We start from the raw sequence: 18,123 nt of genomic DNA, 5'->3' as shown, positions 1-18,123 counted from the left end.
TCTGAAGAAAATGTTTGTATCAATTTTTTTAAAATATTTATTTTACTTCACATTTAAAGTATATCACAAGGAATGGGCACATAATCTCCTTATTATTAAAAGAAATCATGCATTGAAAACTGTCCGATGCATTGTTAATTTGGGTTCGATCCATGGTGAAATGAACATATGGGGCAAAAATAACCTTGACAGTAATTGATCATATTTCTTGGACTTGTTTTAATCAAATTTTGTTTCAAAACTTACTTCTCACTAATTATTTTACACAGAGAGTGCATTTTCACTAATTCACGATCAAATGCACAACATTCAAATAATGCATTAGTGTAAACTCTTCATAACTATCAATGATGGCGTATTTGACGTCATTTTACGATGCTCATATTGCTATTTCTTTGACAATGTGACTGTCAAATTCTAAATAATGATAAAGTTCATTAGTTCTTATTCAGGAATATACGGAACAACACATGAGCGCATGCACATTTTTTTGAATATTTATAACCAAATTTGTCCGATCCAACTGAGGCATGTGTCGGACTCCAATGCATGGTTAACTCACCCTATAGTAAATATGGTCTGAAAAAGGGTCTTCACAGGTCTTCTAAGACCTTGACCTATGGCCCAGGAACTAAGTACAAGGTCATAATAATCTATAGTCATGTCAGATGAACAAAGTGATCACTACATGCTGCCTGTAGTATGAATCCAAATAAATTAAATTCATCCTTAAATCATAAATTACAAAGAATCTTACATATGAAACTGACATTTTACAAATGCCTAAAAGTAACTAAAGGTACTGCGAGCAAGTTCACAACTGATACCCCCAGCTAAGAAAAAATCATAACTCAAGTATTTTTCCATTGTAGAAAATGATGGATGCTATCTATTTAACCGTCAATTTTCTATCAGTGACAGCTGCTCTATATTTTTTTTAAATTGTTAATAATGCTAATATGAGTACACAAGCCAATTTATATTCTTTAAATTCCATATTATTTCAACTTAACTGTTAATGCATGAAGACATTTGTATCCTTCTGATAAACAAACATGACTGGAATCAAACGATTATCCATATGTCAAATTCCAACTTTTCGGGCCTTTCCAACAAGCTCAGAAAAAAGCTTGCCAGAAAGGCCCGAGAAATTGCCATTGCCACATGTCAAGCAGCCAGCATTAAATGTTTTGAATTTGGGGGATAAGAATCTAACAAATAATTCTATTTCGCCTGACACACAGACGCTTTGTGTCAAGTTTAACATTATAATCATTCCCATTAATACAAGACATGACACAGACAGGAATTAAGCATTTTTAAACAATGACTTTGAACTTGCCTAAATAACCTAGGTCAAGGTCATGACACATTCAGGTCATAAGCAATCTTTTTCTGCCAGTGACCTTGAACTTGCCCAAGTGACCTTGGGTCAAGGTCATGACACATCCCAAGGTCATAAAGAATTTTTGTCTGAAGTAAGAACATCTAATGTTTCTCCATAAGAATGATATGTACCTTACACAAATTTTGCACTTTTTCTGCCATCGATCTCGACCTTGCCCAAGTGACCTTGGGTAAAAATCATAATCCTCCCCAGGTCATAAGCAATCTTTGTGTGAAGTTAGAACTTCCAATGGTTCTCCATAAGAAAGATATGGTCACAAATTCTGCACTTTCCCTTCCAGTGACCTTGCCCGAATGACCTTGGATTAAGGTCATTACACATCCCAAGGTCATAAGCAATCTTTGTGTGAAGTAAAAAGTTCCAATGTTTCTCCATAAGAAAAATAATACGTGAATACTGTTAAGAATGATTAGGAATAAAAAAGCCATCAAGTTCTGTGACAATTAAATCTTTAATCAACAAGCATTTGAACATCCAGTGTTTTAATCAGTATACAACAGATAGGAGTAAAATTACAAGAAATCAAATACATGTATAATGTGTATAACTATTATTACCTGTAATACAACTATAGAATGTTTTAAATTTATTCTTTGAAGGTATATGTATGGGTATATGATATATCTCTGCTAAAATTTGTGATATTAACTTAAGTGTAGATACTTTTTATGTACCAGGCATATCATCAAGTATGGACTCTGATGAAGACCTACATGTACTGCTAAAAAAAAATTCCCCTTCTAATGAATAAGTGTTAATTTCCTTTTACCATAATTTTTATCTGATTCAATGAATATCCTTTTGATCATACTGAACATTCTGATTTGTTGTCTCCATTGTTGTTGATAATCCAAAAATAGAATTGTGTGACTTATTTATGTAAAGTTTTAAGAAAAGCATTTGTATAATTTTCCCTGAATCAAAAATAAATACAGGTCCTGAAACACAATATCACTATCAGAGGATTTTTATAATGAATATTTAGCAAGAAACCTGTAAACCTTTGCATTTTGAAATTTTGATTTATTTCTTCTGAATTTTGATACACCATGCTAATATTTTACATGCAAATGTTTGTAAAAATCACATTAAAATAAGTTCTAAATAACATGAATAATAAACAATCTGGCCATTCAATTCTGGTTAATAATAAAATAATCATTTAATTTATCAGTCTCTTCTCATGTAGCTATATTTACTATATTTGTACATTTGACTGGTTTTTGCTACTCTAAGTTGGAGCAGTGTAAAGGTCAAGATGGCAAAAAATTTAAGAAATTAATTATTGATGATTGACCTTTAATCTGTTCTAATTGATCAGATGTAAAGTGCTTTGAATGTAATTTCAGTATAATGAAATATCATTGACTGTGCAATTTATATGTTGCACCAATCAAAATCAACCATTTTTGTAACACAGGAGTAATTTCTCTTTGAGATTCCAAATGTATAATCATTTCATTAGTTTCACAAATATACAACTTTACCAAATAATTACTCTTTTTACTCTTACTCTTACTCTAATTACTAAGTTGGTTATAAAAAACGTCCTCCTTGTTTAAATTGAAAATGATGATGGGTAAAAACTTAAAAATTTTCTGATGAATTAAAAAAAAAAAATATTTCCTATTAATATGTTTGACACCAAAAGAGCACATCTCCAGTGATAATAATGGGTAGTTAGCCTTAATCAGACTATACACAGCTTAATTTCAGAATTTAAACTAAGTGAAAATAACAATTATTTTAGGTGTTTTGCCAAAATTTCAGGCACTTGTTCTTCTTTATAGTTGTAGACAAAGAATTTTTCTCCAACAGCCCCCGAAATCATTGCTGATATTTCTGCAAAAGAAAATTCTTTCGATACAACACGGTTCAAACAAAATTGTTATTTTTCTCAATATATCAATGCAAATTGTTTTAAAATAATTTTGAAAATTTAACTTCAATAAATCAGTTGTAAACAAGTAAATTTTCCTGCAACCTAAAGGATTCAGAGAAAACAGTTCTGAAGTTTAAATGACAAATTTTTTTAAAAGAGTCCTAAGAATCTTACTTTTTCCGGAATCTGGACGAAACAGACAAATGATAACTTTGCCGAGAGCAACCGCTCTTCCAATTTCGTACCCCACACCTAAAGAAGGCTGTGTTACTTCGGCAACAAGAACTACAAGGAATAGAAACCAAGTTTTAAGTGCATGTATGGTCTGACATTTGTTCATTTTTCCTCAAAATACATGTATGAAAATCTTAATAAACATGTAAAACTCTGCCAATTTACCAGTATTGTGATTAAAATTCTTGCTCACCAGTGATACAAGAATTAACATTTAGCCAGGTAAAATCATCACTCGTTTTATTCATCATAATATTTGTATTAACAACATATTGAAAATTTTGATATCACACTGGGATGACTGTACAATAAATTTCATGATGCTGTTGAAATGCAGTACAATATTTTGCAACTCTAAACACCATCATATTAGCTGTTACATCTAATACATGTATATCCTAAATCTAAGGATGCTCACTACCGGTATATCAACATTTACACTTTTAATGGCAAAGTCCAAAAATAGCAATGATATTGTGAATTTGTATCAATCAATTTGATTGAATACCAAGATAAATCAGTAGTTTACGTGTCAGGCTTGTAAACCACAGATCTTGAGTTCAAATCTGCCTAAGGCTACTGAATTAAATTTTAGAAAATCATATTTATGATTTGATTTCTATACTTTTTTGGCTTTATATATACTAGTATTATCCTTCATAATTAAGCCATTTCCTGCTATCTTTCATAATTGTTGTCTGTTGATTTGAGAAACTATTTCAAGGTAAAGTGAGCTACCTTAAATCTTGTAAGCATGCACATTGAGTTAATTTCTATGTGTAAAAACCTTACCATCACTCTGATTAAGCCAGTCCATGTCCCTGTCATGTATCTGTACATCAGTCAAACCAGTTTTATCCTCATCTACAATGTTTTGAGAGATATGTTACAGTAAATCAAAGTGAATTCATACGAAAAGAACAGTATTAAATCTGGATGTTTGTATTCAATTTTATTATGTTTTTTGAAAAAAAAGGCAATCTGGATAAAATTCGTCAAAATAAAATTGTAGAGAAATCAGCAATTTTAACCAACTTTCTTTACATTTCATTGAAATTAATAGTTAAATAAAATGACATTTTAATTGTGTTTTACCCAACAGTTCATATGCTCAGATACCACAAGCATTTGGTTCTGCATTCAAATGTACACTAATAGAATAATAATAAGCTTTATCCTAGAAACAAGAGGTCATGTCCGATATGCCAATTAATTTCAAGCTTGACCAAATATCATTCATAGATTCAATATCTCGTTTGGCTTTAACTCTTTTTATTCATATCTTGTCATAATTTACAACAGGTCCGTGAAATTGATAATTCATAAATAAATGTACTAATTCATTCTCCGCAGATTATTTGTATTACCAAGATTTGCTACATTTTCTAATATTAGAGGAGGTAAAAATGTTAAAGTGTTAAAAACTCCCATGATAGGTCAACCGACTAAGGTAGCCTAAATAAACATACATGTATGTAACTAAAATTATACACTACCAGTTTCTACTGTTGGGCTGGCGACATGCTCGGTAAGAACTGTGCCGTATGTCTTTAATTGCTCAACAATACGCAAGTATAAATCTGCATCCTGTCTGCCTCCTCGAATGCTTCCAGCAAAGTAGATTTTGCAATTTTCAGACATGTTTCTTATCTTAAAACTATTACAAAACCTGTGATTAAAAAAAATGGGATGTAAACTAATCAACTTATTTAGAGGATATATATAACAGAGTTTTATCTCAGGGCTCTGATTTCTATTAGAGAGCAATAAATGTATGAAAAGAGTGACATATACATATACCCTCTCTTGGGTAAACAGGTCTGTACAATCAATGAATTTAGCTATAATTTATAAAGCTTGAATTACCTAATTATAGCTTTACTAATCTACCTCATGCAGTGAAGTACTGGAACCAATAATTACATGAATAACATAAAAACCTGGAAAATAAAGTGAATTTTTTAATAGAGAAATTATATATATCAAACACATTTAACGACTTACTGACAGAAATTCAGAAGCCTGTCGTTTTAATAGAACCAATTAACAAATAATAAAAGGCGACAAGATATAAAATTTAATTTACATTTTCTTAAACCTTTCCAATTCAGACCAGAAACTCAAAGATTATCTTTCATTGAAATTTGCATGGTCTACAATATTTTCACAATTCAAATCTATAGTGACATCCACACACAGGGGCTCGTCACGAAGTTTTTTCAACCTTTTATATATACCACCTCTATACTATAAAATACACAAGGGTGTATTTTATAGTATAGAGGTGGTATATATAAAAGGTTGAAAAAACTTCGTGACGAGCCCGTGTGATCCACATGGCAAAACGTAATCAAAACCACGTGCACTTTTTAGGTATATTTTGTTGTCAACGCAGATAGATCATCACACGAAGAAGTGATGCAATAATCAATACAATAGATGAATGAAAATGCAAATACCAAGTGACTTTCAATCTATCTTCGATGTCCTTTACCTTGTTTAACAGTTCTTCAGCAAGATCAGTGTATTGTTTCAACAAATAAACTTTTCCCGCGGTTTTTTTGGTACCCCGATCCCGATCAGTTTCTAAAGCTTTAAAATTTACATGGTAGCAATACGTCTCTGCTTTATCTATTTTAAATATGTCATTTCGATTACTCAGTAATTCATTTCTTTAAAATCCATCTTTATCATAATTTTTTGCCTTTACAGACGCAAAATCACATGCTTCCCTACTAATATATTCTCCTTTTTATTGCGTTAGTATACACATAAGGAAAAAACTTTAATTTTCCACAAATTTATTTCGATATATTTATAAACTTGCAAATTATTACCCACATGGTATGTAAAAGGCCTATACATACTCTCTCTACTACAAAACAGTTGATAAATAATGTCAATTACACTTACAAACTATTTAGTTTGTACATGTATGAAAAATATATGCATTCGTATATATTTTACTCGTTTACAATGAAACTCTTCAAACAATTAAAAAAACAGAAAATCTATTCATTTCTATCTTTCCATTATCTATAATACTTAATGAGAAAAGTTAAGGAATGTAAAACAGAGAAAACTGAAAGTTGAACAATTTTTATCATGTTAGATACGCCACATACATGTATATACATGCTTGCACATTACATCAAATGCTATAATAACTTGTTAATATACCAAAAGAACATCATCAATCAATAACCCTTAAAATAAAGGTATAGACCAAGTAAGCTGTTAACAGAAGATATCTACAAATGAAATGATATGTGACACATACATTAGTGGCTAAGCCTCAAACATTAGATGAAAGGAAAAAAAATGAAACAAAAGAATTCTAGCAATTCCTCATCCTGTTGACCCTGAAGTCCTTCAATGGCTCCACAATGGAAGTCAAAGAATTGATCAAAGATCACACAAAGGAATGCATAACTATACAGATAACATAAAACGGATTTCAACTGACACCTGGACCTAACAAACAGTTGTAAAATCAAAGGCCGGAACGGCCACAAAGGCGTCAAGCTGACATTTTCTTTTATATAGAATGATATCAATAATTTGAAATTCTGTACTAATATATATAGTCGTTTATCAAATAATATTAAAATAAAAAAGGAAATGAATTACGTTTTGTGCTGTTTCAAAAACAATAATCAGTATATTTCGTTATAAAATATGTAGTGATGAGTTTATAATACAATAACTTATCATGGTTACAAAAATCGAAGAAATTTCAAAGTTAAAAAAAAATTATTATTTTCTTTCTGCTTTAAAAAGTCTTTGCACATTTCACAGGCTCATAATTTGAATACATTAACAGTGTGTCCCTAATTATAATAATAAAACATACTTTTATTAATTTCAATTCCCGTTTGAAACAAGATTACCTATGCTATGGTTGTTTACAAACAAATCCACAACACGTGCTATCTAAAATGCTCGACCAAACCAACTGCATTATCGTGTTTATTAATTGCAACAAAATCTCTAGATAAGTTTATCGCTTACAATTATTTTGAAGACCATGCCCGATAACAAATACATTTACATATCAAATTTTATTTCTATCGGGCACAGTATCCAATCAAAATGTAAGCGATAAACTTAAATAATATTTTAGTGAATGTTTACATTGCACCTTATTGTATTCATCCGCCATTTCTTGATTAAGCAAATTTATACTAATGCAATGAGTTGTCAGTAACCAGGGAGGCAAAGTTGGGTTTCTTGTACACAATTTAGTTGAATAAAAGGAATACAAATCTTGTAATACGTTTAATACTTCAAGGAACTTATTTTTTTATGCGCATCAAAAAGGCGGTGCAGTGCATGAATTTTTGGACGATTGCCAATCCAGACGATCGCTAGAAGGCTGCCGAGCATTAGCTCGACGCCTTAAAAAAAATCAAGTATGTCTACAATAATCTCTGTTAACACAATTTGTCAAAACAAATTCACTCACTATATAACATTAATTTGTATCCTATCTGTTAATTTTTCATAACCTACTGTCAGATTTTAATTTGCTAGGCAGCATTGTCATTTTCACTGAAAGCACTGCACACAATTTTTTTTTTATTGACAGATTTCAAGACAATGTTACGTGGACTGGTGCTTTTTTTTTTATCAAATTTTTTAAAAAATGGCAATTATTAGTACACATATTTACCATGGTCATTACACCCCAACACACATTAGAGTTAATGAGCAGCCATACATGAAATGCCTTGAACATGTTCTCAAAATTAACATATATATCCTCTTGCTAGAAACAGTTACCAATAAATAAATTTTGCAAGTTGACACAAAATTTGCTTATAGATACAACATTTCAAAATATTTTATTAATCCTTTGATGAGAAGATATTTTGACACTCAACCTCCATAGTAAATCATTAGATTGCTGTTGGGATACTTGAAATACTGTAGTTGTAAAATTGGCTTGAAAAAATGGTGTATAATAGTACTTAAATCTAATTAAAATCAGACTTGTAAATCTGCTCCTCTACGATATGCTCTATCTTAGTGTAGCGATCGTACACGAGTGAACCTTAGATCTAATTTTAATTAGATTGAATAGTCCTTCTTCAGAAATTCAATTTTTTTTTACTTTCCATACAGAATATGTAACATAGAAAATTTTGTTCATTTAATTTTGTCAATCTTTTCTTCTTTTTTTTTTTACCACCAAATTTCGAACAAAAAAATCCCACAGCCAAGATAACCTTATGATACTCATGTTTACCATACTACCATGGTAGATGCTAAGGATACATGTAGGTTTCAACTAAGCCTTAAGGTTGTCAATTTGTTTTCCATTGAATAAGTTACACAAAACTTGAACATATAACCATAACAAAATGTTTAACAGATCCATATAATAATCTGATAAGCAATGAGAGTTCTTTCATCCTTTTTTCTTTTCTTTTTTTTTTTTTGAATTTCTTCTCAATTGTCTGTTGTTTGTATCACAATAAATGGTTCCTTCATAACACACTTAGGGTTAAGTCTTTAGTCGACTTTGACGACTCCGTAAATCTTGGTGACAAACCAGAAACAAGCAAAGAAACCAATTGTACCTTGAAAACAATCAAAAGAAAAAAATAAACATGTGTATTTTGGTTGAATTTAAAATACGAAATAAATTTTGGGCATAATTATTCTTTTTTTAAATTAATATTTTCCTTGACTTGTACACAAGCATAATGGATAAATGTAAATATATTGAACAGATAAATGTACATGTAGATAAATTGAATGGATAAATGTAAATATATTGAATAAAGAAAGGATCTCAATGTCTCACCAGTCAACAGGAAGAAAAGAAACACAATGATGAAGGTGTAACCGAAATACAAGAAGGTACTGGCTGCTCCATGAATCTCCAGCTTGGACACAAAATAGTGAATACAGTATCCGAAGAGGTACACCGCGGTGAAACCACTGGTCAAGAAAGAACGCCACCACCAGTGGTAGTCCTGTCAAAAGTTCAATCATCAATTCATTATTTCTGAAATCTTTGACAAAGAACACTTTAATTGCTAGAAAACAACAAAGGGAAGAATAAATTTTACAAAAATTTTACATCTAAAGAATGGTAGAGAGCAGAAATTAATATTTTTGAAGCACAGTAAAATTTGCAAGAAATAAAAAAAAATCATTAATTTAAATAACATAGAGACTTGAGCAAGTCTAAGATAAAAATAATTTTGATTTTGATTTGCAACGGACAAAACAATTTAGTCATTTTAGAATATAAGGAATCTTACTTCAGCACAGAGATGGAAATAACACAGTAAGATTGTGGCCTCTGAGCAAGTCACGATGAGAATGATGAAGACTAGCATCAGGAAGCCAAACATGTAGTAGGTTTGTTGTGACCTAAAGTAAAGAGTATTATATATGTAAATCTTGTACATAGTATATACATGTATTTACTGTATGTTATACATCACAATATCTACTTCTTATTCAGCATTAACTTAATCTGTTTAATTCCATTTCACTATAGCTTTTAATCTCTACAGACATATGAAAAACTCAATGATACTATATCTTACATCTACTTACCATATACTATTGAGAATGAAGAAGAGTTGGATGAAGATGCAACCAAATGGTAAGACTCCACCCATCAGAATTCCTGGGAGGGGACGGGTGTAAAACGATTGGTCAGGAATTTGACGGGGAATTTGATTTGTTCGAACAGGGTGTTCAATTGGCTGAAAAAAAATAGAAAGATGCAATAAATGGACTGTTGGATGAACTTCTTTGAACAACTGATTTTAGAATATCTCTCAAACTTTATCAACATATTTTTTACAAGGAAAATGAAATTTCCTTTTCTTATGATCCAAATTATCAAAAAGAGATAAGATGAAACCCATCTCTGAAAGACTGCAGTAATACAGGCATAAAAATTTTTCTATTGTAATTCCAAATAACATGCAAATAAAGAAATTTGGCTCAGGGGACATAAAACTTACCCTCTTCTTATAACCAAAGTAGGCCCCTACAAATGTCAGAGGGACAGAGATACCAAACCACAGGGCCAGCAAGGCTATCAGGGTAGAGAAGGGAATGGCAGCACTGCTTCCCTGAGTCCACAGAACCAGATTTAGAAGGAAGAACACCCCAAACACAACCCTGGAACAAACCAAGGAGATTATAACAATCTACTCAATAATATACACATACTTCTAAAAATATTGTTATTATGTCTAGTGAATTTTCAGTAAGCCCGGAATCTTAAAACTATCACCAATTTTTTCCCAGTGGCAGTGGTTTGCCACTGGTAGATTACTCTCAAAATTAATGAAATCAAAACTCCATGCTGTCTTACTTTTATTTATGAATTGCTTATGAATTTAAAAAAAATTACCCTGGACAGAGGAATGCTGTAAAGATGACGTTTGATTTCCACTTTTCTCCTCCAAACACTGTAATTGAAAATCATAAATTACGTTGAAGATTTTTTATTAAGTAAAAGACTTGACTTAATGCACAAATACATATATGCCTCGGAAAAAAGAATGGCAAAATAGTTTCTACTTTTTTTATCATCACATATCAAATATACTTAGTATTACACATATGTCTAATTTATAAAAATAAGCATTAAAAACCTCACAGTATATAACATATCAAGTACAACTCATTAAATGCAACATGAAATCTATGAATTATTGTAAACTTTCAACAAACTATGGTCTTTTCCTAATCGAAAGGAAACATGTTCTCAGCAAAGGAGACTTGGCAAGCCTTACTTTTGTACACTCTAGCAGATACATATCCAGCGGGAGTTCCCAGACAGACGTACAGCACCAGGGTACAGGTCATCAGTGCGCCACGGTTGGCTGGAGACAGGAATCCAAGGCAGGCAAACACTACAAAACAAATCTCACAGTCAGAGCAAAATCTGATACTATTGATAGATTTGCATTTCAATTCCATCAATGAGAATTCTCATTAACTGTAGGTACATGTATATATACTAATGTAAAAGCTCATCATATATCCAAAAACAACTTAGAATTCAATGACACCAATAGAAATCTTACCAAGAGTAATGAACATCATGAAGAAAATCTGGACCCCACTCCCATTGAGTACAGCAAGTAACATGCCTTTCCTTGGGGGTCTAAATACATCCCCATGGACGAGTTTCCAGCCAAACTCTTCCTGGGCATCCTCCTAAAACACAAAATGGTTCATGTATAGATCTAACAGGTACACGTAATAAGCATACAAAAAAGACTTCAAATTAATAATACATGTATTCAAACTAATTTAATATATGCTGTTCTTTTAGCTACATTCAAGAAAACATATGCATGTTTAGAATCTTAGGGACGATATGAATTGATAATACATAATATATTTAAGAAATTGAAAGACCAACTCACAGAGTTATCCATTTGGTTGTATCGAGCAATGTCTCTATGGAGTGTTCTCAACATAATCATGGCAACCATCCCAGACAGGAAAAGAACAATCACCAAGGAGTTCATGATACTGAAAGGAAAATCATTCAATCATTACTAGTAGAAACAGAACCAATGCAGTACTTTCTTTCCAAAATAATCTTACAAAAAAATATGTGCAATATTTGATGCCAGACACTATAGCAACAAATCTGCCTAAAACAAATCACACGGTAAGTGTTTCCCGTAATATGACGGCAGTTAAATTGATATTTTAGATATTCTAAACATTGTAAAATATCAAAATATAATCAAGAAACCATATCAGATATTGATCACAATGTGTCTGAAAGGACCTGAGTTTCTTATAAAAAGTCCCAAATTTTGAATGCATACATTTTGTTAGGAATTAATGATGAAAGATTGATAGATGTTTCAACAGAAATCTCAGATCCTTTAGAGTAAATGTGGATGTTTCCTATTTAGTAATCCTATTCAATTTTTTTCTTCGGGTCACACTATGTAATGAGCTTCAAATCAATTTAAAAGTTATATGCTTAAACTTGTATGCACAACAACCATACTAATACTTCTTCTGCCTAAGTAAAGCTGCCTTCACTTACCTAAACCACTGAATGTTGGAATGGGGCATAGACTCCAAGATGTAATCCCATCTAGATGACCATTTCACATCACTTTGCTAAATATCATGAAGAGAAAATTAGAAGAAAATTGAAGAGAAAACTAAGATTATCATACCAACATTTCAGATCAATACATGTACAAGTACGGTGTAACAATTCAGTTAAAATATACAATGTTACAATCTAAGAAAACAAATGCATTGGAAATTTTCCATACAGTAGTTCACAAGAAGTTTCTTAAAAAATAAATTACCAATGTCAGAAACTTAACATCAATTTAAACATGAGTTCCCATTAGTTAATATGAATCATTTGGATCATTGATGTTTAAACAGAAAGGCCTACTGCATAACCACAAAGCTGATAGTGTAATCATCCAGTTTATACAAAATGTTTTGTGGTATGTACATATTTGTACATTGCTGCATATAGTTTTGTGTTTAAATACTAGGGCTGTCCTCTCACCTCCCAAGTGACAGAGTAAGTGTAGTTCAGCTTTATAGTTCCTTTAACTTCTGCTGGAATGCCCATGGGAGCACTTTGATCTCCGCATGTGAAGGGTCCTTTTTCTGGATATTTGATGCTTCAAAAATAAGACAAAGTTTCACATTCACTGTTATGTGTGGAGAGCAGTTGTAACATTTTTCCTACTTTTTTATTCTGTTGGTGCTCCAAACATTGGAGAAAGTCAATATCAGATAAACCTTTTGAGTTTCCACTACATGCATTGAGAGGTAGCAGGGTTCCAAATCAGATATTTAAAATTAGTCCTAATTTTTTCAACTAAATTCACCAATGGACATATTTTAAATGCTTTCAATGCTTTTTTTTTCAATAAAAATATAAAATTTTGCAGGTCATGATCAGCAACTCTTTATATCAAATCTCAAAAAAAAATTTTTATACTTGACAAATTGTTCTGTATCGGCATGCACAAAGTTTAAACTTGAACATGAAATTGTCTCGGTTTCTTATAGATTGCTCTGTTAAGCTAGTAGCTACCGACAAAAACATCAGCATTTGGGGTAAGACTTATAATCTATATCTATGCATTATCTTTTTTTTTTTTTTTTTGTAAAACAGCCTTGCCTAAAAATCCTTCAATCTATTGTGCTTTATTAAACCTTATAGATCTTAAAAATTGGTATTGTGTGTTCTCAACACTGCATTTGAGCAAAAAGATTTGATTAACTTCCTATCATGTAAACCTAGATCTGCTGATTATGTATATAACAATATGTTACAAAATCAATATTTCAGTAGAGAAGTAGCATACTTTAGGGCAAGAATCAATTTTGTGTTTAAAGGCCCCTACTTGGTAAATGGATGCAAATTTCCAATCAATACTAATTTTGACAAAAACTGTGTGATTAATTTGCCAAAACAAAACAAAACTGTTTTTTCAAACTACAGCATTATCATGTACATGTAAGTAAGAAATTGTTTTCCCTTTATTTCATCCTACAATACATGGTCCCGACTTGGAACAGAATGACTATACCTGCGAGGGATAACCTTGGCTGAGACAATTCGACCCCCTACAGAGCCTAGAGTTGCATCCCACTCCGCATCACTGGGTTGGTGATAAAACATCTTAATTTCCAAATGGTTGAAAACATAGTATGTATCCTTTTCTGCATATTTTCCCTTTAAACAAAGAAGAAATTCTTTTAAACACTTGCATTTACATGAATTGCATTCTTGTTCTTCATCTCATCAAAATTGCATTCAGATAAAGTTCTCGTCTTCATATTATATTGAGATAAGATTTTCTGATACGCAATACTCAACTCATACATTTTTTTTCACAAAAAGGACCAAAATAAAGAGATAATCAATAAAATGTATGCAAATGATAATTAACTTCAAGAAATCTTAATTCCAGGTATAAGACAGTATGTAATAAAACATCTTTCATTAAGTACGCACAGCGAGACCATCAGTAAATCATCACTGGATTTTTCAACCTACATGTACATTTACATCTATTTAGACTCTCAGGTATGTGACCAATTGCAAGATAGAACTTTACAACTTACGCTGATGACACAAGCATCTTTCCTTTTGCCTTCCTTGGTTACATAGCAACCAATGGGAAATCCCCTGGAGCAGTACTTCTGATTGTTTTCTACATCATAACACCACGTAATGGGCATGTTATCCACAATCCTATATTTACAAAAATAATCATCATTATAAGAACTTTCCACTGAAAATAGAATTAAATTTCCAATGTTACTTCCATTTATAATTAACCATTTAAAACTCTGATCCAATCTCAACTGAATATCATCTCGAGTTTCCTCATGATTTACTTGGGCATTTTTTGTAGCTTTCATCCTATTGTATAACGCTATAGTACTCAGAGTTCCCGAAACGCACCGATCCCCGGTAAAATTTGAATGGGTCTGGTAAAATCTAAATTTAATCGGTCATAATGTCCGATAAATTTTACAGACTAGCACTGTATAAAAAAACAATTTACGAGACAGAAAGTCTAAAATTGTTGATTATTTTATTTCAGAGATAATTTATTAGTTGAGTATTTCAATAAAATGCAATAAAAAATATTAAAACGTGCGTTGTTGTTAATCCGGATTTACGTATTTTTTCTTTTACACACGTTAGTCCATATCACATTTGATCTTGATTTCGAAAAAATGTGGCCGATTAAATGGACACTGGGGGCAACAAAGAGTACTGCGAAAAGAAAAGTTAATGTAGAAGAAGAAGAGAAAGAGCAACATGGTGAAAAAGAAAAGAAGAGGGAAAGAAGATGACAATATGACTATGAGTCTTTAGAGAGTGAAAGTGACATTGAGCAGCCAGAAGAATTAAATAACTATTTGATACACGAAATTGTTCTTGAAATTGAAAGGGAGTTTGAATGATTTGAATGATTTTGAGTAAGAAATTGAATAAATTAGTCTGAAACATTTTTAAACAACTCTTTTTATTTTAGTTTGCATATTTTTGCAATAGTTTTAATGTCCGGTAGATTTTACAAATTTTGAATATTTAGAGGACAATTGTCCGATATGATTTTGGACTGGTTTCGGGAACTCTGAGTACATATACAAAATATCAGACCAGAGACAACATTTTAATCTCTCTAAAATATTCCTTTAATTGTCATGCATTTCTATTAGTTTCATGTTTTCATCATCCAAAATGTTTCTCATGTTTTCTGAGTACATTGTCATCACTATTTCTGAACCTTTTAAAATTCTTTAATTAATACAACCAGTACAGGACATGTATGAAGAGGATCTTAAGTGGTGTTCCTTGCCACCAGGATATAGAACCAAAACATACCAGTGATGATAGTAATTGTTTGCAATTCCTTTTTTCAGAAACTTGAGTCTGTCTTTATCTTCTTTTCTATCAGCATTGTAAACCCTCTGGCAAACACTTTTACACTTTTCATCTTTCAAAAATGATAGCTGCAATTTGAAAATTTAAAATAAAAAACACTAAAATTCTTATTAAAATTGATGTAATAATTTAATGTACATCAAAATTAAATAGCTCTACAATCAAACATAATTTCTGACACTAGATCATATGTTGGCAAAACTATGTAGTTTTGAAATCCGAATTATCAATATTGGGTTTACAAGTTGAAATCAATGCACCAAACATGTCCAATGTCAGTGTTTCTGATAGTTACATAGAAGATGTTAATGAGGCGGCATCTGTCTTATAAACCACATGATTTGTTTCTACAAGAATTTTTAAGGTATATATGTTGCAATTATGTTTTATAAAACATTTTTAACATCACTGTACTTGAGAAAGTGGTTTGAAAAAAAGCCAGATATAATTTCAAAGAACCTACAAACTAGAATGAAACTCATTCAAGCCATTGGCTCAGATAAATCCAAGAAAACCATAGAAGAAAATCCATTGTGCAACTTACATGATATGGTGAAGGCCTTATCCTCTCACCAAACACCACCTGACCTAGATTTTCCACTGGGGAGTCCGATTCATCAACAGTACAAAAGTCAAACCTAAAATATGAATCAAAATATCAGCTGTAATTATTTTTTCATTACGGTGACAAACTTCAACAACTTAGTATACTTTGCTCTTTATGGATATATTTTAACTGTTCAACAAAGTTTATGCATGCAAATTCAATTTCCTTACTTGTGATACTCATAAGGCACAATAGTTTCAATTGAGTTGAGTCTGTTAACGTATATTGGTATTTCCGACTGAAAAAAAGGGAAAAGTAATGAGTTTATTACTAAATGCAACCACACATACACATATTTCAAATGCAAATATTGGCATTAATAAGGCATGCCTTGATATTAGTTATAACTCTGTAACAGAGTCCTAAGAAATATGAGTATTTCCTGCTTTTTTGCCAACTCTGACTCTGAGGAAAAAAAAATTTGATACCGAGCTGTTCGACACTTACTCTAAACCAACTTTAATGACCAGTTAAGTCTTTGAAAATGAAAGTTGGTTTACAGTTCATGCTGTAATGTTTACAGTATGTTTCCTTAGCTCTGACAAAGTATGGTTACACAAATAACATTCTTAATTGTTTAATGAAATATGCTGAGGCCGATATATCCTTGTTTGTTGACTTTCGTGGGTAATAGTGACTACAGCGCGCCGACAAGGCAAGGTCTGGGCAAAGAGAAAATTATTATATCCAAAACGGGCTATTATTTCCCATTTGGGTAATTGGTCCCAACCTCTTATGCTGTGCTCATCCAAAACAGTCGCACCGCAATACAAATCATACATAGACACCGTCAAATGAGATTTATTTCAATGAAAAGAGTATTTAGACACCCAATCTGATTAAAATCACCCCCCTTCTCCCTATGCTTGTCACGTCTACACTTGTCAGGTACACTGACAGGTGTAAGGAGAAGGGAGATGATTTTAACCAGACTGTTAAACCATTCCCCTTCTCCCTACACTCGTCAGGTACACAGACGAGTGTAAGGAAAAGATGGGTGACTTTAACCAGACTGTTAGAGACCGAACATGTATAATTTTGCCTATGTTAGCAACCTACATGTACATCCTGGTTCGAAAATGAATACGTGTCATGCAATTAATTATCATATATGAATTCAACCACACAGCGAACACAATTGTTATTATTAAAACAAAAACACATTAAAGTCTCACAACCTTAATTTTTCACTACAGTAGACTTGTAGTTAGTTTTTTAATTTCTAAAATTTTAAGATCCCTACCTTGCAATCGGGTTTTGTTCCAGCCTTGCAATATGTTACAGGCGCAAGTCCTGGTAAATAAAAAGCATTACTAACACTAAAAACTATTAAAGTTAATGCTGTTAACCGCAGCATGTTGAAAACTATTTATTTTTCCCTAAAGTGTCAAGTCTATCGCATCTAAGATGGCTAACACGTCACTTCGATGTCTGCGCATGTACAAGTTGAGTGCTAAATACACGAAAAGGGAGAGAAAAGCAGAGTTTATATTTTATTTAGATTGGAACTTACTGTTGTATGTTTTATTTAAATAGTTACTCTAAGA

The 18,123-nt window shown here is 31.7% G+C and overlaps 2 protein-coding genes across 3 annotated transcripts; both read right to left on the bottom strand.

Annotated features, from left to right (window-relative positions):
- Window positions 1-1,840: 1,840 nt before the first annotated feature.
- Window positions 1,841-6,115, bottom strand: LOC128180290 (2'-deoxynucleoside 5'-phosphate N-hydrolase 1-like). 2 transcript variants are annotated; one of them, XM_052848266.1, is made up of 5 exons: window positions 6,019-6,115; window positions 5,021-5,193; window positions 4,317-4,388; window positions 3,465-3,575; window positions 1,841-3,250 (listed from the first exon to the last, which is right to left on the bottom strand). In XM_052848266.1, the coding sequence occupies exons 2-5, from the start codon at window positions 5,163-5,165 to the stop codon at window positions 3,150-3,152; spliced, it is 429 nt and encodes a 142-aa protein (XP_052704226.1). In that variant the 5' UTR covers window positions 5,166-5,193; window positions 6,019-6,115; the 3' UTR covers window positions 1,841-3,149. The 2 variants fall into 2 exon arrangements, with proteins under 2 accessions (XP_052704226.1, XP_052704227.1); XM_052848267.1 differs by having other exon boundaries at window positions 5,984-6,099.
- Window positions 6,116-8,167: 2,052 nt separating this feature from the next.
- On the bottom strand, window positions 8,168-18,021 carry LOC128180289 (transmembrane 9 superfamily member 2-like). Its single transcript, XM_052848264.1, has 17 exons — window positions 17,820-18,021; window positions 16,747-16,814; window positions 16,514-16,607; window positions 15,910-16,037; window positions 14,634-14,763; window positions 14,096-14,241; window positions 13,060-13,177; window positions 12,574-12,650; window positions 11,933-12,041; window positions 11,588-11,720; window positions 11,294-11,413; window positions 10,909-10,966; window positions 10,514-10,673; window positions 10,098-10,249; window positions 9,797-9,908; window positions 9,334-9,505; window positions 8,168-9,106 (listed from the first exon to the last, which is right to left on the bottom strand). The coding sequence occupies exons 1-17, from the start codon at window positions 17,931-17,933 to the stop codon at window positions 9,039-9,041; spliced, it is 1,959 nt and encodes a 652-aa protein (XP_052704224.1). The 5' UTR covers window positions 17,934-18,021; the 3' UTR covers window positions 8,168-9,038.
- Window positions 18,022-18,123: the final 102 nt, after the last annotated feature.

The sequence above is a fragment of the Crassostrea angulata genome, chromosome 4 (assembly GCF_025612915.1).
Source record: "Crassostrea angulata isolate pt1a10 chromosome 4, ASM2561291v2, whole genome shotgun sequence".
Taxonomy (NCBI): domain Eukaryota; kingdom Metazoa; phylum Mollusca; class Bivalvia; order Ostreida; family Ostreidae; genus Magallana; species Magallana angulata.
Note: the sequence above shows the minus strand (reverse complement) of the source record. Positions and strands in the feature narration are given on the sequence as shown.

What these genes read in the sequence shown, in the direction of transcription:
- LOC128180289 (XM_052848264.1), bottom strand. Translation starts at nt 17,933, where the DNA reads ATGCTGCGGTTAACAGCATTAACTTTAATAGTTTTTAGTGTTAGTAAT. An exon ending in ACTTTGGTTATAAGAAGAGG is followed by an intron (nt 10,250 to 10,513) that starts GTAAGTTTTATG and finishes ATTTTTTTTCAG; the next exon opens with CCAATTGAACACCCTGTTCG. An exon ending in TCTTTTCTTCCTGTTGACTG is followed by an intron (nt 9,107 to 9,333) that starts GTGAGACATTGA and finishes ATTGTTTTCAAG; the next exon opens with GTACAATTGGTTTCTTTGCT.
- LOC128180290 (XM_052848266.1), bottom strand. Translation starts at nt 5,165, where the DNA reads ATGTCTGAAAATTGCAAAATCTACTTTGCTGGAAGCATTCGAGGAGGC. An exon ending in CTGGCTTAATCAGAGTGATG is followed by an intron (nt 3,576 to 4,316) that starts GTAAGGTTTTTA and finishes TATTCCTTGTAG; the next exon opens with TTCTTGTTGCCGAAGTAACA. An exon ending in TCGTCCAGATTCCGGAAAAA is followed by an intron (nt 3,251 to 3,464) that starts GTAAGATTCTTA and finishes TTTCTTTTGCAG; the next exon opens with AAATATCAGCAATGATTTCG.